General features: G+C 44.9%; 2 protein-coding genes across 5 annotated transcripts in view; one reads left to right on the top strand and one right to left on the bottom strand.

Annotated features, from left to right (window-relative positions):
- Nucleotides 1-6,446, top strand: part of LOC147365384 (betaine--homocysteine S-methyltransferase 1) — a 29,032-nt gene extending 22,586 nt beyond the window's left edge. For both annotated transcript variants that reach the window (XM_086323123.1, XM_086323122.1), the window contains exon 8: nucleotides 5,699-6,446. In XM_086323123.1, coding sequence (XP_086179249.1) covers nucleotides 5,699-5,733 — 35 coding nt within the window. In that variant the 3' untranslated portion in view covers nucleotides 5,734-6,446. The remainder of the gene's footprint in view (nucleotides 1-5,698) is intronic.
- DMGDH (dimethylglycine dehydrogenase) overlaps nucleotides 1-19,390 on the bottom strand; it is a 164,605-nt gene extending 145,215 nt beyond the window's left edge. The window contains exon 1 of one of the 3 annotated variants that reach the window (XM_086323119.1): nucleotides 19,227-19,390. In XM_086323119.1, coding sequence (XP_086179245.1) covers nucleotides 19,227-19,298 — 72 coding nt within the window. In that variant the 5' untranslated portion in view covers nucleotides 19,299-19,390. The remainder of the gene's footprint in view (nucleotides 1-19,226) is intronic. The other 2 variants (XM_086323110.1, XM_086323118.1) reach the window with 2 other exon arrangements.
- Between the last annotated feature and the right edge of the window lie 3,925 nt (nucleotides 19,391-23,315).

Below are 23,315 nucleotides of genomic sequence, written 5' to 3'. Positions count from 1 at the left end.
ATTGCTTTGGGTAGTATACTCATTTTCACTATATTGATTCTTCCAATCCATGAACATGGTATATTTCTCCATCTATTAGTGTCCTCTTTGATTTCTTTCACCAGTGTATATATAGGTCTTTAGTTTCTTTAGGTAGATATATTCCTAAGTATTTTATTCTTTTCGTTGCAATGGTGAATGGAATTGTTTCCTTAATTTCTCTTTCTGTTTTCTCATTATTAGTGTATAGGAATGCAAGGGATTTCTGTGTGTTGATTTTATATCCTGCAACTTTACTATAATCATTGATTAGTTCTAGTAATTTTCTGGTGGAGTCTTTAGGGTTTTCTATGTAGAGGATCATGTCATCTGCAAATAGTGAGAGTTTTACTTCTTCTTTTCCAATTTGGATTCCTTTTATTTCTTTTTCTGCTCTGATTGCTGTGGCCAAAACTTCCAAAACTATGTTGAATAGTAATGGTGAAAGTGGGCACCCTTGTCTTGTTCCTGACTTTAGAGGAAATGCTTTCAATTTTTCACCATTGAGGATAATGTTTGCTGTGGGTTTGTCATAGATAGCTTTTATTATGTTGAGGTATGTTCCTTCTATTCCTGCTTTCTGGAGAGTTTTTATCATAAATGGGTGTTGAATTTTGTCAAAGGCTTTCTCTGCATCTATTGAGATAATCATATGGTTTTTGTTTTTCAATTTGTTAATGTGGTGTATTACATTCATAGATTTGCGGATATTGAAGAATCCTTGCATCCCTGGGATAAAGCCCACTTGGTCATGGTGTATGATCTTTTTAATGTGTTGTTGGATTCTGATTGCTAGAATTTTGTTTAGGATTTTTGCACCTATGTTCATCAGTGATATTGGCCTGTAGTTTTCTTTTTTTGTGGGATCTTTGTCAGGTTTTGGTATTAGGGTGATGGTGGCCTCATAGAATGAGTTTGGAAGTTTACCTTCCTCTGCAATTTTCTGGAAGAGTTTGAGCAGGATAGGTGTTAGCTCTTCTCTAAATTTTTGGTAGAATTCAGCTGTGAAGCCGTCTGGACCTGGGCTTTTGTTTGCTGGAAGATTTTTGATTACAGTTTCAATTTCCGTACTTGTGATGGGTCTGTTCAGGTTTTCTATTTCTTCCTGGTCGAGTTTTGGAAAGTTGTACTTTTCTAAGAATTTGTCCATTTCTTCCTCGTTGTCCATTTTATTGGCATGTAATTGTTGATAATAGTCTCTTATGATCCTTTGTATTTCTGTGTTGTCTGTTGTGATCTCTCCATTTTTGTTTCTAATTTTATTGATTTGATTTTTCTCCCTTTGTTTCTTGATGAGTCTGGCTAATGGTTTATCAATTTTATTTATTCTTTCAAAGAACCAGCTTTTGGCTTTGTTGATTTTTGCTATGGTCTCTTTTGTTTCTTTTGCATTTATTTCTGCTCTAATTTTTAAGATTTCTTTCCTTCTACTAACCCTGGGGTTCTTCATTTCTTCCTTTTCTAGTTGCTTTAGGTGTAGAGTTAGGTTATTTATTTGACTTTTTTCTTGTTTCTTGAGGTGTGCCTGTATTGCTATGAACTTTCCCCTTAGGACTGCTTTTACTGTGTCCCACAGGTTTTGGGTTGTTGTGTTTTCATTTTCATTCGTTTCTATGCAAATTTTGATTTCTTTTTTGATTTCTTCTGTGATTTGTTGGTTATTCAGCAGGGTGTTGTTCATCCTCCATATGCTGGAATTTTTAATAGTTTTTCTCCTGTAATCGAGATCTAATCTTACTGCATTGTGGTCAGAAAAGATGCTTGGAATGATTTCTATTTTTTTGAATTTACCAAGGCTAGCTTTATGGCCCAGGATGTGATCTATCCTGGAGAAGGTTCCATGTGCGCTTGAGAAAAAGGTGAAGTTCATTGTTTTGGGATGAAATGTCCTATAGATATCAATTAGGTCTAACTGGTCTATTGTATCGTTTAAAGTTTGTGTTTCCTTGTTAATTTTCTGTTTAGTTGATCTATCCATAGGTGTGAGTGGGGTATTAAAGTCTCCCACTATTATTGTGTTATTGTTAATTTCTCCTTTCATACTTGTTAGCATTTGTCTTACATACTGCAGTGCTCCCGTGTTGGGTGCATATATATTTATAATTGTTATATCTTCTTCTTGGATTGATCCTTTGATCATTATGTAGTGACCTTCTTTGTCTCTTTTCACAGCCTTTGTTTTAAAGTCTATTTTATCTGATATGAGTATTGCTACTCCTGCTTTCTTTTGGTCCCTATTTGCATGGAAAATCTTTTTCCAGCCCTTCACTTTCAGTCTGTATGTGTCCCCTGTTTTGAGGTGGGTCTCCTGTAGACAACATATGTAGGGGTCTTGTTTTTGTATCCATTCAGCCAGTCTTTGTCTTTTGGTTGGGGCATTCAACCCATTTACGTTTAAGGTAATTACTGATAAGTATGATCCCGTTGCCATTTACTTTATTGTTTGGGGTTCGAATTTATACACCATTTTTGTGTTTCCTGTCTAGAGAATATCCTTTAGTATTTGTTGGAGAGCTGGTTTGGTGGTGCAGAATTCTCTCAGCTTTTGCTTGTCTGAGAAGCTTTTGATTTCTCCTTCATACTTGAATGAAATCCTTGCTGGGTACAATAATCTGGGCTGTAGGTTATTTTCTTTCATCATTTTAAGTATGTCTTGCCATTCCCTCCTGGCTTGAAGAGTTTCTATTGAAAGATCAGCTGTTATCCTTATGGGAATTCCCTTGTGTGTTATTTGTTGTTTTTCCCTTGCTGCTTTTAATATTTGTTCTTTGTGTTTGATCTTTGTTAATTTGATTAATATGTGTCTTGGGGTGTTTCACCTTGGGTTTATCCTGTTTGGGATTCTCTGGGTTTCTTGGACTTGGGTGATTATTTCCTTCCCCAGTTTAGGGAAGTTTTCAACTATTATCTCCTCAAGTATTTTCTCATGGTCTTTCTTTTTGTCTTCTTCTTCTGGAACCCCTATGATTCGAATGTTGTAGCGTTTAATATTGTCCTGGAGGTCTCTGAGATTGTCCTCATTTCTTTTAATTCGTTTTTCTTTTATTCTCTCTGATTCATTTATTTCTACCATTCTATCTTCTAATTCACTAATCCTATCTTCTGCCTCTGTTATTCTACTATTTGTTGCCTCCAGAGTGTTTTTAATTTCATTTATTGCATTATTCATTATATATTGACTCTTTTTTATTTCTTCTAGGTCCTTGTTAAACCTTTCTTGCATCTTCTCAATCCTTGTCTCCAAGCTATTTATCTGTGATTCCATTTTAATTTCAAGATTTTGGATCAATTTCACTATCATTATTCGGAATTCTTTATCAGGTAGATTCCCTATCTCTTCCTCTTTTGTTTGGTTTGGTGGGCATTTATCCTGTTCCTTTATCTGCTGGCTATTCCTCTGTCTCTTCATCTTGTTTAAATTGCTGAGTTTGGGGTGTCCTTTCTGTATTCTGGCAGTTTGTGGAGTTCCCTTTATTGTGGCTTTTCCTCGCTGTGTGTGGGTTTGTACAGGTGGCTTGTCAAGGTTTCCTGGTTAGGGAAGCTTGTGTCGGTGTTCCGATGGGTGGAGCTGTATTTCTTCTCTTTGTTCAGTCGCGCTGTGGGGAGGGAGGGAGGGATGCTGCAAACAAATAACACTGGCATGCGCTCGCAGTGCCTCAGCCACACTGGGTCTGCCCCCGCTCACAGCGCGTGTAGCCTCCCTGCCCACACTGCTCGGGCTCTAGGTTGTTCCGCCGGGAACAATCCGAGGCTGGCCCTGGGTTGCATGTACCTCCCAGGTCCAAGCCGCTCAGGTTCAGGCACTCGGGTAGTCCTCAGAGGCGCAGACTCAGTTAGGCCTGAGTTTTGTGCTCTTCCCAGGTCCGAGCAGCTCAAGTGATGAGGTGTTTGGCGAGCGCCAATGCTGCGACTTATTGCCTCCCCGCGACTCGGTTATCTGGGTGTAAAACCGGCGCACCTTCTCAGGCAGATGTTAACCGTCCAGACCCCCAAAAAGTTTTAGTTAGCAAAAAAGCCTGCTTACAGTTTTATAGATAATGTCTCTCTGGGGCTGCGATTGCCCCCTTCCGGCTCTGGCTGCCTGTCACCGGAGGGGGAAGGTCTGCAGCCGGCTAGCTATGTTCGATTCTTTGTTCCGTGCGTGGGCCTGGCGGTGTCTTAGGTTGGGGCTGGCTTTTCACGTGGTAGATATCCCACAGTCTGGTTTGCTAGCCCAAATTATTTCGCTCAGATAGTGCTCAGGGTATTCAGGCCAGATTCTTTCTCTAAGCGATGCAGTCCGCGCTGCGCCTCCCTGCCCAGCCCCCGCTTGCTAATGGCGCATGCAGGCGTCTGCGCTGCTTCTCCGCTGGGGGAGTTACCATAGGACTCGCAATCTTCGAGTTTTAATTGTTTATTTATTTTTTCTTCCTGTTATGTTGCCCTCTGTGCTTCCAAAGCTCGGCACAGATTTGGCAGTGAGAAGGTTTCCTGGTGTTTGGAAACTTCTCTCTTTTTAAGACTCCCTTCCCGGGACGGAAGTCCATCCCTCCCTCTTTTGTCTCTTTTTTTGTCTTTTATATTTTTTCCTACCTCCTTTCGAAGAGTTGGATTGCTTTTCTGGGTGCCTGATGTCCTCTGCCGGCATTCAGAAGTTGTTTTGTGGAATTTACTCGACGTTTAAATGCTCTTTTGATGAATTTGTGGGGGAGAAAGTGTTCTCCCCGTCCTACTCCTCCGCCATCTTGGCTCTGGCATCCAGTTTCACTCTATTTGACCAATGTTAGTTCAACAAAACTATGTCGGACAATGCCACCAAAGGAGCAAGCTGGACAAGGCACAGGCCTGTTTCCAAGGAGGGTAATAGTCTAGCAGGCAGAGAGATAAAGAGCTAAGTTCAGCTGACATAGTAAGTTAAGGATGAAGATGTACACAGGTGCTGGGGGTCCACACTAACGGCCACCAGCGGAAAAAGTGGGAGGGCTGGTGAAGAATTTCCCACGGAACTAGTGTCTGAGCTGAGTTCTGAAGGACGAGTTATTTTGCCAGGTAGGAGAATGGCCTAGAGTGAAGCACTGGGTGGGGGTGCCGAGAGAACGGTATGCTGAGACATTAGCAGTTTGAGAACCTCAGATTCAGAATTTGGTAGGAGACACACATCCGGACGGGAGGTGGCCTCTGCTCCCACTCATGAGGTCTGGATGACCTTATCCCAAGACAGTGAGGAGTCTGAAGGGTCTGAGACCAAGTTCCATTCCCAAGTTTCAGTAGCCTGGAGACAGGGAAACCTATGAGGAAGTCTTTTCTGCAAGAGACCAGACCTGGCAAGGCCTGGAACTAGGAGCTGATGGAAATAGAAAGGAGGCAGAGGCAGGATCTCCGGGTTGAGGGATGCAGAAGCAGCACTGGCTTTGGGAAGAGCAGTGAATGTGGGCCTAGGTGGCTCAGGAGGTAGAGCCAGAAAGTGAGGATGGGGAGGTGAGGTAACTTAGCAAGTGTCCTTGTTCTAAATCCTTAGCTTTTGAACCTACCTGTATATGAAAAGAAGGAATTCAAAGTAATTTTAGACCTACAGATTCTGGGGAAAAAGAAAAGATAAATGTGTTTCAGAGGACACACTCTCGAGAGTCCAAAGATGCAGGGTTCTAGCTCACAGCCTGGAGACCGACCCTCACGGTTTCTGTGTGTTTTGTTCACCCAGGGCCAGGAAGGAATACTGGGAGAATCTTCAGATAGCCTCGGGTAGGCCGTACAACCCTTCCCTGTCAAAGCCGGACGCCTGGGGAGTGACCAAAGGAACAGCCGAGCTTATGCAGCAGAAGGAAGCCACAACGGAGCAGCAGCTGAGAGAGCTCTTCGAAAAACAGAAGTTCAAGTCTGCACAGTAGCCTCGATGGAAACCATTTTTAGTGACTTCCTCCAGGCTTGGGCTACAGTTTCAAAACTAAGGAAAAGATAGTTAAAAGGCAGTGCTTATACAAATGCCAGCTTATGCGTCAAGATTGACAGGAACTGAACAAAACAATTATAAATAACACTTGACCAGTTTTTAAAAGTATGTATTTAGAACTTGGAAGCAAAATGAATAACAAGTAAATCTTAAACTGGGTTACTAAGTAAACCAGGTACACGGTATTAAGGAAATCACTGTGGCCAAGAAAAAATAATTTGGACAATAGTCCTACTTTAAAAATTTCACAGGCTGGTAAGGAGGATGAGATGTGAGCTGTCATAAATGGTGTAGCAACCAGACAAGTGCAAAGTGCTATAGGAAAGTGACTTTCAAGCTTTTTGGAAATGGCCCTTAATGAGAAACACAATTTATATAATGACCTGGTAAGGCACATGTACAACCATTGAAATAAAATGTGATCCATTCTGATATTTTTAAATTCCATTCCTTTCTGTCCTATTTCATTAATAAAATATGCTGGTTAAGGCCTTTTAAATTGATTTTATGACCATTAATTGAAAACCACACATTGAAAAAACACTGCTAAGGGACATTTCAGCTATAGGGACTTGGCTATTCCTTTACATTTCTCCTTAGAAAATCAGTCTATGGGACCAGATTAGTAAACATTCAAAGCTTAGAGTCCTGCTGTCTAGAGTTCCAGAGTTGTTCCCTCTTTTCTGACCCATTTCCACCACTAAGAAGCATTCAGACCAATGGGAAGGCCAAGAAGGGATTGGTACCAGGTTCTCTCCATTCTGCCTTAGGCTGGATCCACCTAAATGCCTCCAGTCAGTAAGGCTAGGGAGAAATGGTCTTGAAATGGCCACCCACTCAGTATTCTTGCCTTGAAAATCTCATGGACAGAGGAGCCTGGGGGGCTACAGTTCATGGGGTCATGAAGAGTAGAACATGAGTAAGCGACTAAACACAAAAAGGTCTAATAAAAAGAGATTTTCCAAACTCTGTTAGGGTTTCCTAGATTGAGAACTATATTTTCTCCTGGTAATACCTACTCTGAAAACTCAAGCCTGAAGATGTAAGATCACTGGAATAAATGACTACTCATTGTATTAGAAAAGAGTTCATGCTTCTTTCTAAACATTCTTGGATTGGTGTGGCTGCTTTGAAACTCTTAATTTCTTCAGCTATTAAAAAAACTAATAAGACTACCTTGGATGTATTTGATTCTGTTCCATAATTTGCTATATACAGTGGAAGTGACAAATAGATTTAAGGGACTAGATCTGGTAGACAGACTGCCTGATAACTATGGATGGAGGTTCGTGACATTGTACAGGAGACAGGAATCAAGACCATCCCCAAGAAAAAGAAATGCAAAAAAGCAAAATGGCTGTCTGGGGAGGCCTTACAAATAGCTGTGAAAAGGGAAGCGAAAAGCAAAGGAGAAAAGGAAAGATATACCCATTTGAATGCCGAGTTCCAAAGAATGGCAAGGAGAGATAAGAAAGCCTTCCTCAGCTATCAATGCAAAGAAATAGAGGAAAACATTAGAATGGGAAAGACTAGAGATCTCTTCAAGAAAATTAAGATATACTAAGGGAACATCTTATGCAAAGATGGGCTCAATAAAGGACAGAAATGGTAGGGACCTAACAGAAGCAGAAGATATTAAGAAGAGGTGGCAAGAATACACAGAAGAACTGTACAAAAAAGATCTTCATGACCCAGATGATCACGATGGTGTGATCACTCACCTAGAGCCAGACATCCTGGAATGTGAAATCAGGTGGGCCTTAGAAAGCATCACTATGAACTAAGCTAGTGGAGGTGATGGAATTCCAGTTGAGCTATTTCAAATCCTGAAAGATGATGCTGTGAAAGTGCTGCACTCAATATGCCAGCAAATTTGGAAAACTCAGCAGTGGCCACAGGACTGGAAAAGGTCAGTTTTCATTCCAATCTCAAAGAAAGGCAATGCCAAAGAATGCTCAAACTACCACACAATTGCACTCATCTTACACGCTAGTAAAGTAATGCTCAAAATTCTCCAAGCCAGGCTTCAGCAATATATGAACTGTGAACTTCCAGATGTTCAAGCTGGTTTTAGAAAAGTCAGAGGAACCAGAGATCAAATTGCCAACATCCGCTGGATCATCAAAAAAGCAAGAGAGTTCCAGAAAAACATCTATTTCTGCTTTATTGACTATGCCAAAGCCTTTGACTGTGTGGATCACAATAAACTGTGGAAAATTCTGAAAGAGATGGGAATACCAGACCACCTGACCTGCCCCTTGAGAAACCTGTATGCAGGTCAGGAAGCAACAGTTAGAACTGGACATGGAACAACAGACTGGTTCCAAATAGTCAAAGGAGTACATCAAGGCTGTACACTGTCACCCTGCTTATTTAACTTCTATGCAGAGTACATCATGAGAAACGCTGGGCTGGAGGAAGCACAAGCTGGAATCAAGATTGCCGGGAGAAATATCAATAACCTCAGATATGCAGATGACACCACCCTTATGGAAGAAAGTGAAGAACTAAAGAGCCCCTTGATGAAAGTGAAAGAGGAGACTGAAAAAGTTGGCTTAAACCTCAACATTCAGCAAACGAAGATCATGGCATCTGGTCCCATCACTTCATGGGAAATAGATGGGGAAACAGTGGCTAACTTTATTTTTCTGGGCTCCAAAATCACTTCAGATGGTGATTGCAGCCATGAAATTAAAAGACTCTTACTCCTTGGAAGGAAAGTTATGACCAACCTAGATAGATAATAAAAAGCAGAGACATCACTTTGCCAACAAAGGTTCATCTAGTCAAGGGTATGGTTTTTCCAATGGTCATGTATGGATGTGAGAGTTGGACTATAAAGAAAGCTGAGTGCCAAAGAATTGATGCTTTTGAACTGTGGTGTTGGAGAAGAGTCTTGAGAATCCCTTGGACTGCAAGGAGATTCAACCAGTCCATCCTAAAGGAGGTCAGTCCTGGGTGTTATTTGGAAGGACTGATGTTGAAGCTGAAACTCCAATACTTTGGCCACCTAATGCAAAGAGCTGACTCATTTGAAAAGACCCTGATGCTGGGAAAGATTGAGGGCAGAAGGAGAAGGGGACAACAGAGGATGCAATGGTTGGATGGGATCACTGACTCGATGGACGTGTGTTTGGGTGGACCTCAGGAGTTGGTGATGGACAGGGAGGCCTGGCATGCTGCAGTTCATGGGGTCGCAAAGAGTTGGACACGACTGAGCGACTGAACTGAACTGATAATTTGCTAAGTCTTATATGAAATTTCTATATCCCAGTTTCTATTTAAAAAGACACAAGTATGCTTAAGTTTTAAAGGAGAAGGCAGCAGTATTTAATGGGAAAAGAAATTTCCAGAATTTTCTTACTAAGAGAATTAGAAATCTACCTCTTATCCTCCAATGCACAGAAATAGAACCAAAGGTGCATGTGGCTGAGGTGAAATAAGAAAAGAGTGAACATCCTTCCCCCCTCCTTTTTTTTTTTTTTTGACCAAGTTTCTATCACTCTCAAAGCAGTTCAGCATTTAATACTTTCACTCATAGATGATAAATACTTTTCTTTAATCTACTATTATATCGGGTTGACCAAAAAGTTCATTCAGGGTTTTCCATAACATCGTACAGAAAAACACAAAGGAACTTTTTGGCAACCGAATACCACTGTGTAAGATGCATGCCCCTTTAATATTCTATCCAGAACTTTTACTGCCACACAAAACATTGTAACCCCTAATTATTCTTAATACCCTTTGATTTTAAAAATATTTCCCTCAAAGGAAATATACTGAAGCTACACTGGAATGAAACTGTGTATCAACACTGCCTCTTAGTGGCATATCTCATTTTTTGAAAAAATATTTTTTAATTCATCCCTCCACCAAGTACATTCATTTTATTTCCAGAAGTTTTGTTCATTAAAAGGGAAGGTTTGTTCAACATTTCTCACTGGTAAAGATATTTTTATGGAATCAAATCCAGAGAGACCTTAGAGATCAAGAGTCTAAACTCTCCCATTTAAGGATAAGATTCTAAAGGCAGGATGCCAAATCAGGAAGGACTTGTTAGTCTAAGGCTGCCAGAAAAGATGGCTTTAGCTTGGATTCTTGGTGTAAGGAGAGTGGAACCAGGACAGACAGTTCACAAAACTAAGGAGTTCAGCCTCCTGCCAAGAAAGAAAGATCCCTGCATTACTCAGAGTCAGTGTAAACTCACTGAGTGAACTGTTTGTAGTTTGTGGCCTGATACTTATTCACACTGTAGCAAAGTGCCTTTGAGTAAGGGAGCCAAGCCAATGCAGACCTAAAATAGAGAAGACTCTGAGAGTTCCTTGGACTGCAGGAAATCAAACCAGTCAATCCTAAAGGAAATCAACCCTGACTATTCATTGGAAGGACTGATGCTGAAGCTCCAATACTCTGGCCACCTGATGCGAAGAACTGACTCATTGGAAAAGACCTGATGCTGGGAAAGATTGAAGGCAGGAGGAGAAGGGGACGACAGAGGATGAGATGATTGGATGGCATCAGTGACTCAATGGACATGAGTTTGAGCAGGCTCTGGGAGGTGGTGAAGGACAGGGAAGCCTGGCGTGCTGCAGTCCATTGGGTCGCAAAGAGTCAGACTTGACTTAGGAACTAACCGAACAGCAACAATGGAGACAGAACTGGACAGGAAGGGATCCAAAGCGTCAGTTCCCAATTTCTCCAGAGGAGGGCAGCAAGGCACCAGCTGGGAATGCCAGAGGAGCCATATTTGTGCTTTGGACCTGAGCTGTTTCATTGAACAACCTATAACATTGAATGGCAGAAGCAGCTGTAGCGCTCTTGATTTGTTTTGATCGGTTTTTCCCTAAGATACATGGATCTTTGACTCACATCCTGGACAACCCACCCAGTGCGGAAAGCTTTATCTCTCTCCAACCAGCTCCTCTTTTTTTTTCCCCCTAGGGATCACTGTTCCCGGCTTTGAGCATACTGGCTGGCTGAGAGCATTACCCAGACTGTTTTCCCAAATAGCCTTCCTGTTAGTCAATAACATCCACTCAGCCAGTCTGGAACCTTCCGTGAGTAACCTGCCAGGTGGAGAATCCTGATTCTTACACGATTAAGGAGGAAGGAGTCAGTTTGAAGAGAGAAAAACAGAGTCCCAGGAAGTGCTTCAGGAGTAGTCTGAGAATGCGTTAACTACAGAGTTAGCGATAATCAGGCCCAGTGTTTCTAAACATCTTCGGGAACAAATGAATGTTTAGCGTTTGAACAGAAAACGACTGAAAGGCAGCCAAATACAGACTTCTCACAGATGGTGACAGGAAGAACGGGGTCATTTGGCCAAAACTGGTGGGAGTGTGGTGAGGGAAAGGAATAGCTAGAAAATGCTTCCAGTTTTCAAGCAGCTGGAGGCTCTGCTGGCCTTGGAGATGAAAAATTTAGGGGGTGGAAAGTGAGAGAGACAGATGTCATCATTTGTGCTGCTATGAGCTGCAGAAATAATGCCAAACCATTCAAGCACAGCCGAACAGAAGAGGTTAGTTTATATGCCACTAAATCAGACGCACAATCATTTTATCACATGCTTTGAGTGACAAATTTGCGAATGTTCCCCATGTAAATTTTTACATGAAGCGCATTTTCAAGGGAAACAGTGTACTTTTAACAAAAATTTATTTCCCCAAATGCCTAAAATACTTTTAGCAGTCATCACTTATATGCAAGCTGCTAATGTACCATTTTAAAAATGATTCCTATTTGTTCCTTCACGCAGGTTCACTGAGACCTCTGTTTGGCCCCATTCTGCGGTTTTTCGTTCCAGTTTACTACATGGCCTTGAAAGGAAAAGGCTGAATATCTTTGAAAATAGTTCAAACTTTTCCCCCAATTCAGCTTGGCCATCTTTCCAATTATTTTGACTTAACGAGATTTTACTGTTCTTTGGAAAGGTTAACGTCTCAGCATATGAATTGGCTGAGTGGAACACAGCCATTTCTCCCCCCAAACACTTCTGCAGTGTAGTACAAAAAGCAATAAATAAATTTTGAATCAAGAATTTTGGGTGTAAGCCCTAGCTTTGCCCTACCTCATTTTGCAGTATTGAATAAATCACCCTGCTTCGCTGAACTTCAGTTTTCTCATCTGAAAGGTGTGTGTGTGTGTGTGTGTGTGTGTGCGCGCGTGCGTGCGTGCGTGCGTGCTTAGTTGTATCCAACTCTCTACAACCTTATGGACTAGAGCCCGTCAGGCTCCTCTTGTCCATGGAATTCTCCAGGCAAGAATACTGGAGTGGGTTGCCATTTCCTCCTCCAGGGGATCTCCCCAACCCAGCGATCGAACATGGGTCTCTTGCATCTCCTGCACTGGTAGGCCGATTCTTTACCGCTAGCGCCATCTGGGAAGTCCCATCTATATCATCAAATTAGAAACATAAAATTGTGGAGTTTTTAAAGCAAGGTATCAGAGATTTAATAGCAACAGCCTCATCACTGTCAACAAATATTTACTGAGTGCCACGAGTGGCATGTTTCCAGCAGACTTAGTTGTTAATTAATTATTCCCGACTAAACAGATAGCAGACGAAAACAAACAACACTGCTCAGGGGGCAGGGAAAATGTTATTAGGCTAGAATCAGCCTGGCACTGGGAATGAAAATGTCATTGTTCCCCATAGGTACCTGCTTCCTAGGGAGATTTGGGCCTGTGGTTGTTCACATTATGAACTGTTTCTGTTTTCAGGACTCAGAGGTCTTTGTAGGATGGCATAAGCATAAGCTATGGAAATTCTAGAAACCATCAAGTGGTTAATTCTTGTTTAGAGTTCTTCATCTCCCTAGGAAAGAGAGAACTATCTTCTCGTGTGTTATAATAAGATGATAAAGTCTGGAAGCTACAAGCCTCAGAACTTTTTCCTTTCAAAGAGTCATTCCCAGAAGCTTGATTATCCCCAGATTTGTATCTCCAGCCTGGACCATGCCCAAGAACATGCCCTTGATATCAACCTGACGTTTAGACCCAAGTAGATCGCTGCCCTAAGCCCCTTCCTGTGGTTGTCCAGGGAGAGTTCCCCAAATCTGTTTGACCTGGTCTGCATGGGTTCTGGTCACCAGAGACACCTTCCTCAAAATTTTCTATGCCCTCTATAGTGGTTAGGAATGCTCAGGGCCAGTGGTGCCATCTGGAAGGGCACCCAGCCTGGACACGTTGGCATAGGACCCAGTCCTGGCTTCTCTCCTTTGAGGTGCTCAGTGACAATCTACACCTCTTTTCCCATGTCCCCCACTTCATCCCTGTCTGGCACTGACCAAGTGCTCCATGGAGGCGTGGGACTCTCGTTGGCCTCAGTTCCAGGAGGGGCACCCGGTGACAGGAGGGTTCCCGCTGGAGGGTGCAGTGTCTCTGAACAGGTGAGGCTGGGCTGCCCAGTACAGAGGAGACTGTATGCAGCTCATGTCAGACACACGACAAGTTCTGGACTCTGGGCTGCCACCAGAGGTCCACCGTCAGCCCTCGCTTTGAGCGGCCTATGGGAACCTGCATTCATTCTCATCTGTGGGGCTTCTGGCCTCAGCCCAAGGTAGGGGTGAGGGGACACAGCCTCAGGGGGCAGCAAACAAAGCAAACTAAAGACACTAAGATCATGGCATCCGGTCCCAGCAGCAGCAGCAGCTGGGGTAAAGACAGGTGCTCTCTGCCCTGAGCATCCGTTCTCAGACATGGCCACTCCCTCCTCGCCACCCCTGCCGCTCAGGGGTCACCCCGCCCCACAGGCTCCTCCAGAGATGGCCATGCCTCAGCCTCCGAGGAGCTCCCAGACACTGCTCCACAAGGTCAGCAGGCTGCGCCCGTCCACACCCCTTGGCCTCTGATGGATGCGGCCCTGGCCTGGCCTCCCAGGTTGGTATGAAGCGGTGCCAGATGAGGGATGGGGGTCCCCAGGTGAATGGCACCTCTCTTCCAGCACTGCCTCCTGTGGAGGTATGGAAGGGGGAGGGCACAGTCAACACTGTAAGAGATCATATTCTAGGAAGGTGCTGTGTAGGGCTTAACCATGTTGTTGGAAGAGGCCTTCCTCTAAGCTACAATCCCAACAGTAAATTCACCACAAAAGAAACTATCATTCAACGTTCCCACACGAGACGTGCACTCGGGGTCACTGTCCACGAAGCACAGCACTCACCTCCCAACAGGCAAGGAAGCCGGTATTCACTGGCTGCACCACGGATGGTGTAGTGCCAGGAAAACGGACGTAACCAGCATTAAACAAGTGATATTAGGGAGCCCCAGACACAAGATCTTATTATTCAACACAAACGGTTTCCAAAGAACCATGGCATTCAGAGCAAGAATGGCGCTGCTTTCTTTTTATCTCAATGGAAGATATGAAACCAGTACATTTGCCAAAGAAGAACAAGGAGAGAGGGCTCCTATTCCTCAGGAGGAGGAGACGGTTATCTTCACAGAAGGACTGCTTTTCAATGCACTGTTCTAAATCACATAGGCCCACAAATTTTTAAACATATTTTAAATCACATACACTTTTAAAATAAGATGGCTTATGTAGGCAGGTATCCCATAAAAACATTCCCCAGAGCCCTCATGTCCGAGGTGCTGCAGCCTGTACCTGAAAACCAGGCCCTCATCTCATCTTCCCTTTTCCTCATAAATGTGACCCACCCCCAGAATCTGCCATATTACAACACAGCAGCTCCATATTCTAAGATTTTGTTCAAGTCAAAATCCTTGACTCCTCTCTTCCTCGCATGTCCACTTTCAGCCCATCAACAAAGCCTTCAAAACACATATCACTTTTCACTTCCTTCCCACCATTACCTCCCTGGGCCAAGTCACCTTCACCGCTCACCTTGATTATAACACAATGTGCTTCTTTAGCGGTTGCTGGGCTTCTCCACAGGCTCTCGTAGACCTAATCTCCACAGAGGATCATGAACGATTCTTTTAAAAGCTAAGTAGATCATGTCACTCCCCGTTTCAGTTGCTTCCTGTCACAGACACTGAGTTTTGCCTCTCAGATGCTCTTTCATGGAAGGACAGGGTGCCCTGCTCTGGGTTACATGACCAGAGTGCCCAGCTCCTTCAGGGTCAAAGCTGCCAATGGCCTCTTTGTTCAAGGTCAGACCTTTCCTGGGACAACCTGTGCCTGGTATCTGAGCGGTACAAGGGCATAAATGCCTGATGTATTGACCTGACAAAGGATGACCTTGAACAAAGGACCACAGAGGACAGTGCTCTCTCCAGTACTCACCCTGGAGTGGACCAAGGCACTTTTGGCTCTTCATCGCAACTCAGCTTCAACCTCAGCCCCATCCTCTCTCCTCCTCCTCCTCCTCCCCTTTCACCGGTGCCAGACCTGCATTGCAGTCTGAAGGTTTCGCCTGTCATTCCTTCTCCCTCTCCCCTTTAACTTCCAAGAGCATTTCCACCCCACCTGACCCCTGAACCTTGCAGTTCTATGTCCTGTTGGCTTCTCATCCCCAAAGGACCCAACAGTGACTCGTCTGCCCTCACCACCCCACGTAAAACATCAGTGCACCCTCTGCTCTCTCTATCCCCCTTACTCTGCTTATTTTTATCAATGGATCACCACTTGTCATACTTTTTTTTTTTTTTTTCCTCAAAAAATATTTGTTTTTTCATCTTCTCCCCACAGACTAGAATACAAGCTCCTCAGAGACTTGGCTTTGTTTACTTCCATACCTATATGCCTAGAATAATGCCTTGGATGTAGTAAGAGCTCAATAAATACCTGATGAATGAAAAAACAAATGCACATTTGGGAGACCCCTGCTAGAAAGAAGGAAACTTGAATAGCTGCAAAAATACTTCAGTGTTGTCTCTCAGACATATAGAGAAAATTTTAGGAGCTGAAAGTGTTTGAGTTGTACCCATTACTTCCAGGTTTGAGTCTAGAACCCAGGGGCCCAGATTCCCATATTCATTTTGCCTCCAAGCACATATGCTGCTTCAGATATTTGTTGAGCACTGTCTGTGAGCCAGACACAGCTAAGCACCTGGAAATACAAAAATGAAAATAATACCACCCTGCCTTTGGTTAGCCTCAGGCCAGTGACGGAGACAGACAAGAATTCACCAAAGGAACTAAGGGCTACACCAAATGTCACAGTGGATGCTATGGAGGCACAGAGAAAAGTCACTTAAGCCAGCACTGAGGAGAGCCAAATTGCCCCAAGGAAGCCCTGAGAAACATCTCCAACAGCCCCTAAGCTCACTTCTACCTCAGTACCTTTGCACTGGCCGTCCCTTCTGCCTGGAGCATGGTACCCTCTAGATTTTCACATGGTTGCACCTTCATGTCTTGGATCAAATGTCACCCTTTCAGGGTGCCTCCTGAACACCTGAAGTGCTCCAACTACCCCAATCCTTCCTTCCCTTACACTTTGACTAGATGCTCTGTCAAATTACCTTACTTTTGTCCTTCACCTGTTGATTGATTGGTTCTAGAACAAGCACCTTGTTTGTTTTGCCTTTTGCTCTGCAATGCAGGAGACCCCGGTTCGATTCCTGGGTCCAGAAGATCTGCTGGGGAAGGGAGAGGCTACCCACTCCAGTACTTCTAGGACTTCCCTTGTGGCTCAACTGGTAAAGAATCTGCCTGCAATTCGGGAGACCCCAGTTTGATTCCTGGGTCCAGAAGATCCCCTGAAGAAGGGAATGGCTATCCACTCCAGTATTCTGGCCTGGAGAATTCCATGGACTATATAGTCCATGGGTTTACAGAGTCAGACACGACTGAGTGACTTTCACTTCACTGACTCCAGTGCCTACAAAGGGGCCTGGCACATGTGAGGTGTTCAACAAGAATGTATGAACAACTGTGTGCTGTGCTGTGCTTAGTTCCTCAGTCGTGTCCGACTCTGTGCTACCCTGTGAACTGCAGCCCTCTAGGCTCCTCTGTTCATGGGGTTCTCCAGGCCAGAATACTGGAGTGTGTTGCCATGCCATGCTCCAGGGGATCTTCCCACCCCAGGGATCAAACCCAGATCTCCCGCATTGAAGGTGGATTCTTTACCATCTGAGCCACCAGGGAACCATGAACACTTGGGTAGAAAAGTGGATAAAAAGACATTGCTTCAATAGAGATACAAAGAACAACTAGTAAGTCAGGGTGGGGTGAGAGTGAAGCAGCTCCAGAGGGAAAGCTTTTGCAAAGAAGTGGATTGTCTTTCTCCCTAACCAGGGTCCCAACATAAAAAATCTTCAGGTCTTGGGGATTGTATATTGGGATTCAGACAATATTGGGGGATTCATTATAACATTCTCTTTACTTTTATATTCTGAAATTTTTCATAATAAACTAAAGACGAATTGATGCTTTTGAACTGTGGTGTTGGAGAAGACTCTTGAGAGTCCCTTGGACAGCAAGGAGACTCAACCAGTCCATCCTAAAGGAAATCAGCCCTGAATATTCATTGGAAGGACTAATGCTGAAACTGAAACTCCAATACTTAAACCACCTGATGAGAAGAACTGACTCCTTAGAAAAGACCCCGATGCTGGGAAAGATTGAAGGCAGGAGGAGAAGGGGGATGACAGAGGATGAGATGGTTGGATGGCATCACCGACTCTATGGACATGAGTTTGAGTAAGCTCTGGGAGTTCGTGATGGACAGTGAAGTCTGGCGCACTGCATTCCATGGGGTCACAAAGAGTCTGACACGACTAAGCAACTGAACTGAAAGCAACAAAAGTCTTGGGGCTGAGAGAGTAGGAAGCAGATCCATTTTAAGCCCAAAGGTGGGACCAGGGGTAAACTGAAGAGAGCAGACTCCATGCAAAGACATTCAGGTTTCATTTTTCCTCCCCACACTCTGGTGTGGGCTGAACAAAATGAGCCAGAAATAAGTCAATTTGTGAACCCTGAACAGCACGGGCCAAGTCCTGGATCCTAAACAACCTATTTGCTTGATTCTGAAAACCTTTACAAGAAATCTCCAACATCTGGAGACCAAGTCTCAGAAATATTGAAGAATCAGGCTCTTTTCTAAGACCTCACTTGTGTCACAGCTCTGTCTAGGGCACACTGCTATTTCCCTATGGGGAGATAATAGAAAATATGTATTTTTTTCTCTGCCCCCAGTTCCTGGAACACAACCTCTGAAAACCTGTTATTTCTTAGGTGAAAGGAGCACCTGGAGCATCTTTTATATTGAAGGGACTCTATAGCAGGGACTGATCATCTATTGCAGGGATTCTGGGTGGCTCCCAGATGAGAGATGGTCATCAGAAAGACCAAGTTGTGATTAGAAGCTTAGCGTTTTCATTCCCAGCCCCCATGCTCTGGAGAGAGGAAGGGGCTGGAAATGGAGTTAATAACTAATCAGGCCTTCATGAGGAAGCCTCTATAAAAATCCCTATAGAAGGGGGTCTGGAGAGTTTCTAGATTGGTAAATACGTCCACATTGGGAAAGTGATGTGCCCCAGCTCCACGAGGACACAAGTTCTTATACTCAGGACCCTTCCTGACCTCACTTTGTGTATCTCTTCAGCTGTCTCCTTTATCTTATCCTTCAATAAACCAGTAACCATGTTTCTCTGAGTTTTGTGAACCACACTACCAATTTAATCAAGCTTGGGGCAAGGGAGTCATGAAAACCTCCAATTTACAGCCGATCCACCAGAAGCACAGGTGACAACCTGGACTTACGACTGGCATCTGAAGGGGGTGTGGGGGCAGTCGTGTGGGACAGAAGCCTTACCCTGTAGGATCTGACACTATCTCCAGAAGGCAGTATCAGGACCGAGTGAAACTGTAGGATCCCCCACCCTTATCCCAGCTGGTGTCACAGAGAATTGCTTGGTGTGGAGAAAAGCGTTGATGACCAGAAGTGAAGGGTTTCGTGTGAGGAGTAAAGGAGACACAGAGGAAAGAAAGACTTGCTGGTGCAAAACTGAGTTTTCCTCACACCTCCCTTCTCCCAGACTCCGTGCCGGGGAAGCGAGTACTCACAGCTCCTCTAAACGCCCCACTGCAACTTCCAATCGTTACTGTCCCCCACTCCCTCCCTTTTGAGGTTCATGCCCTCCAACCCCCGACCCCACCTCACTTCCCATCCTTGTTCCTTCAACCTCCGGCCCCAGGTCACCCCACCACCATCAGCAAGGGCTTCAGCTTCTCCTCACAGGGCTCTTTCCCTGCAACCTCAGCCTCCGGTCAGAAAATGACAACCATCCATGAAGGTGACCCAGCTGACAGCCCCGTCGCCCGCATGGTTCCGCAGAACTGCTCTCAGCCACGCCTGGAACCCAGGGTTACCTTCAGGCCTGACGTCTTGCTCTCCGAATGGTACCAGAGCGCCGCAAGAACAGACCTCAGAAAGGCAGCCATTGCTGCAGCTCAGCACTTCACACCTGTGACCAGACAAACGGTCCGGCTCAGCCATTGGCTGGTGCTGCAGTGGGCCACGCCCACAAGCAGCCAGCTGTTAATGAGGGGCCGTTAATGAGGTGATCCCGACAATGGTCAGGGTAGTGGTGACCAGTGGTCAGGTGGAGAGTGAGGTAAGGGCCAGATCCTGGCCTTCTCCCTGGGGCCCTCAGGTCTGTTCCCCAGCCTTGGGCCAGTAGGTGAGCTGAGGGACCCAGGGAGCAGGCTAGGGGCTGTGTCCTGCAGGGCTCCAACCCACTGGTGGAGTCCAGGCCTCGGGGCAGTGGTGAACCTCTTCCCATCCCTGTCTCTGCAACCCTGCTGTCTGCCTGGGTCACAGTCTGTGGGACCTGCCCACCCTCCTCCACACACACCAGTTTCGGTGGCCTGAGGAGCCTGACGTTGGGTGCCTGGCTCCTTTGGTTGATGACAGCAGGGCAGGGTCTGGGGACCTCGGCTTGAGGGAGCTGCCAACTGAGATCCGCCTCCTCTCAGTCAGGACCTGAACCTTGGAGGATGACTGGTCCTCGGGACCTTGCCAATTCTTTTCAGAACAGAGAATAATATTTGTCTGATAGAGATTTACAGGAGTAGCATTACCTGACCTCAAGAACAAAGGGTGTGACACCAAGAAGTTTACAGCAACTACCCAAACCTCTCCCTCACCTTTCCTAGAAAAGTGCTTTGCTAAAAGCTTTCGGGGAGTTTGGGTTTTTAAGGGATGAACCACCCATCTCCTTGCATGGCCCTGTAATAAAACTTTCTCTGTTCCAAACTCTGATGTCTCGGTATTGTTTGACCCCATTGTGCATCGGGCACACGGACTTGGGTTTTCAGTAACAGGAGCAGCCTCCCCCTTGAATCCAGGGCTCAGTCAAGCCCTCTACATCTGGGATCTTCAAGATCTTGAATTCTCATTTTCTTTTCAATCTACCAGCATCCATCTCACTCCACTTCTTTTCCTTGCATACAGTGGTGTTCTGTAACCTCAGCTAAATATTAGAATCACCTGGGGAGTTGCTGCAGCTCGGGAAGACTAATCTGCCTTAATCAGTGGCATCAGGTGCTCTGGGGGAGGGACACAACCATAGTTATTGCCCAAGCTTTCCCCATTGATTCCAATGAGTGACCACGGTGCAGAGCCACTCGGTGCTCCACCTTCTGAACCTCACGGATCTTTGCTTTAACCACTTCCTGACCTGTACCTTCACTTCCTTCCTTCTTTGCAACCCCACCACACACTTTGTCTATTCCTACAAGGAAGCTGCGAACTCTGCTAGAGGAAAATCACAAAACCACCCGCTTTCTCTGGAGGACTAGTCTGACATAAAAAGGCCCTAAGCTGGTGGGGTTTGAAGAATCCCAGAAAGAGTCATTCCTTTGGGAGACACGCTTACTTCTTTAGGCAATAATCTTACCAAGTGCATGTCATCAGGAAAAGTTACAAATATAGGAACAAGACTCCATTTATAGTAGCAGGATGGTGTGCATTTTTTGGTCTTGTTTTGAGTTTTTGTTGTGGTTGTGTTTTGTTTAGGGTTTTTGTTGTTGTTGTCTGTCTGACTGTGTGGCATATGGGATCTTAGTTCCCCGATCAGGGAATGGAAGCCACATGCCCTGCAGTGGAAGTGCAGGGAAATGCAGTGGAGTCTTAACCATTGGACCACCAGGGAAGTCCAGTGTGCATTTCTGGTTGAGACCTAGTCCTCCCACTCATGTTAGCAGAATAACGCAGGGATCACAGCAGAGTCAGTGCTGTATTGAGAAAAGTTATGAAAGGCTTGGAGCTGAAATAAAGAAGGACCAGTTGCTAACTAGAGACCTCTGCCCTCCCAGGGGCTGGAGAGACTAGGCTGGTTTGCCAGGTTCTATCATGAGAAGGTCTAAGAGGAGGACTTCTCCTCTGGGGAGAAAAGACAAGGTTTTACAAGAGAGACTCTGGTTTCAGGACGGGCCTCCTATCCAAAGTTGAGGGAAAGGAACTCAATAGAACCGCTCCAAGCTGATGGGTGTCTAAAAAGAAAGAGAAATTTGACACCCCAGGCCCTGTTTGCATGACTGGTGAGCACTGGTCTTGTGGATCCACCTCAGATACCAATAGGGGAGTAAGCATGGAAGCCCAAGATGTGATGGTGGGATCAGAAGGTGGAGTGGGGGTGGGGGGGGTGCAGTGAACACACTCGCAGTTTCCCAGACCCTCATGATAGAGCATGAGCCCCCTCACCTCCTCCTAGACCCCAGAGTTGGGACCACAGAAGATATACGATCGGAGGTGGCAGGCTTGTCAAGGACCATCGAGGGGTGAAGCAGAGGGGCTCTGGGTGCAGAGGAATGTTGGGGGAGACTTCAGGCCTGGAGTCACCAGACCTCTCACAGGCTTCTTTCTAGGCCTGTTTCGACTTGAATTCCTAAAGAGTGCCACCTGGAGTGAGGAGACCTCTTCACCTCAGGAGACACCTCCCTCTTCTGCTTCCTCTCCACGTGCTAGAAGGGTCCACTGTGGAACAAGTGGGGCTTCTGTGAGAGAACAGTGCACTCCTCCATCAGTCATGCGCACAAACACACAGATTCACACACAAGTCACTGGGGCCATGAGCCTCATGTGTGCTGAGAGGACGGGGAGAGTTTTGGATCAAACTTGAAGTTTTGAAGTGAATCAGGATCTGATTGACAGTTTGGATTCAATGTTCTCTCCTGATCCAAACAACTATGGCTGGGCCGTGAGTCATCTAATCTAATAATGGCTCCCAGGTTGCCACCCTGTGGATGAGGGAGTCAGATGTATGACAGGCAGAGACACGGTGAGTGTGGATGGCACCTCAGGGGTTGTCCTCCATGGTTGCTTTTCTTCCAACTAGAAGCTGGGAGACATGAAAAATACTAAGCTCCTGAGAGGCTGAGGGATGGATGCTGCAGGTAGAGAGAAAGAAAGAAAGAAGCAATAGAGAGAAGAAACTAAAAGACACACTCCTCCTACCTAAGTATGTATGCATGCTAAGTTACTTCAGTCGTTTCCAAATCTTTGTAGCCCGCCCGTGGGGCTCCTCTGTCCCTGGAATATCTCCAGGCAAGAACACATGGAGTGGGTTGCCATGCCCTCCTCCAAGGGATCTTCCCAATCCAGGATCAAACCTGCATCTCTTATGTCTCCTGCATTGGCAGGTGCGTTCTTTTACCACTCAGGCCACCTGGGAAGCCTCTACCTAAATATGGCCAGCCCTAAACCCAGCCTTGACCCAGCTTGTTTCTGCTTGATTAGTTTTCTTCTTGTAACTTCCACATTTTCCACTACAGGTTTCATGGTTCATTATTTGCTTTATTTATATGACTCCCAAAGAAATCATCTTTGACTAATATATTACCAGAACAACACGTTACTACATTACAAACCAGAAGAGAGGTAAAGCCCACAGAGAAAACAAAATATCTGGAAGAACACTGAGAAGGTTAGAAAAACTAAAAAATGATTGCTAAGACACATGAAAAGAAACAGGGGGGAGAAAAGTATAAATACCTTAAGAGGCTAGGACGAAAACCCAGAATTCTGTCTGTCATGTCTTATGCCTGAAAAATGAGGGTGATACGCAGCACCATCATGAAACATACATGTGATTACAGAAAAGTGACTCCAGGTGACTGCCTGGAGGTACTCACCTGTCGGAAGCATGTGACTGTCAAGATGAATCAGAGCTATGGAAATTAACCAGTGGGTACACTGTGGGCAGAAATATGTTTTAGAGAGAAAGACTGTAGCCTTAGATTTGTGGGTAGGAGTAGACATGCTGGGAATGAAAACCAGAACTAAGAGAGAGAACAAAACAAACTCCTAATTCTTCTCTTGTACAATTCAGTAGCTGGGCTTAAGTTTTTCAACAGGACAAGAGTTGGGAAGTACCAACATTACCTAAAGTACTAACCCAATCTAAAGAATGGTTTAAAAGAAATTTTGCATGTGAAAGGAAGTGTAATTAGAACTGA

The sequence above is a fragment of the Bos grunniens genome, chromosome 10 (genome assembly GCF_055505025.1).
Source record: "Bos grunniens cultivar Pamir isolate PY7600 chromosome 10, Bosgru_T2T1.0, whole genome shotgun sequence".
In the NCBI taxonomy this organism is placed as follows: Eukaryota; Metazoa; Chordata; class Mammalia; order Artiodactyla; family Bovidae; genus Bos; species Bos grunniens.
The sequence above is the reverse complement of the archived record's forward strand: the minus strand, read 5'-3'. Positions and strand labels throughout refer to the sequence as shown.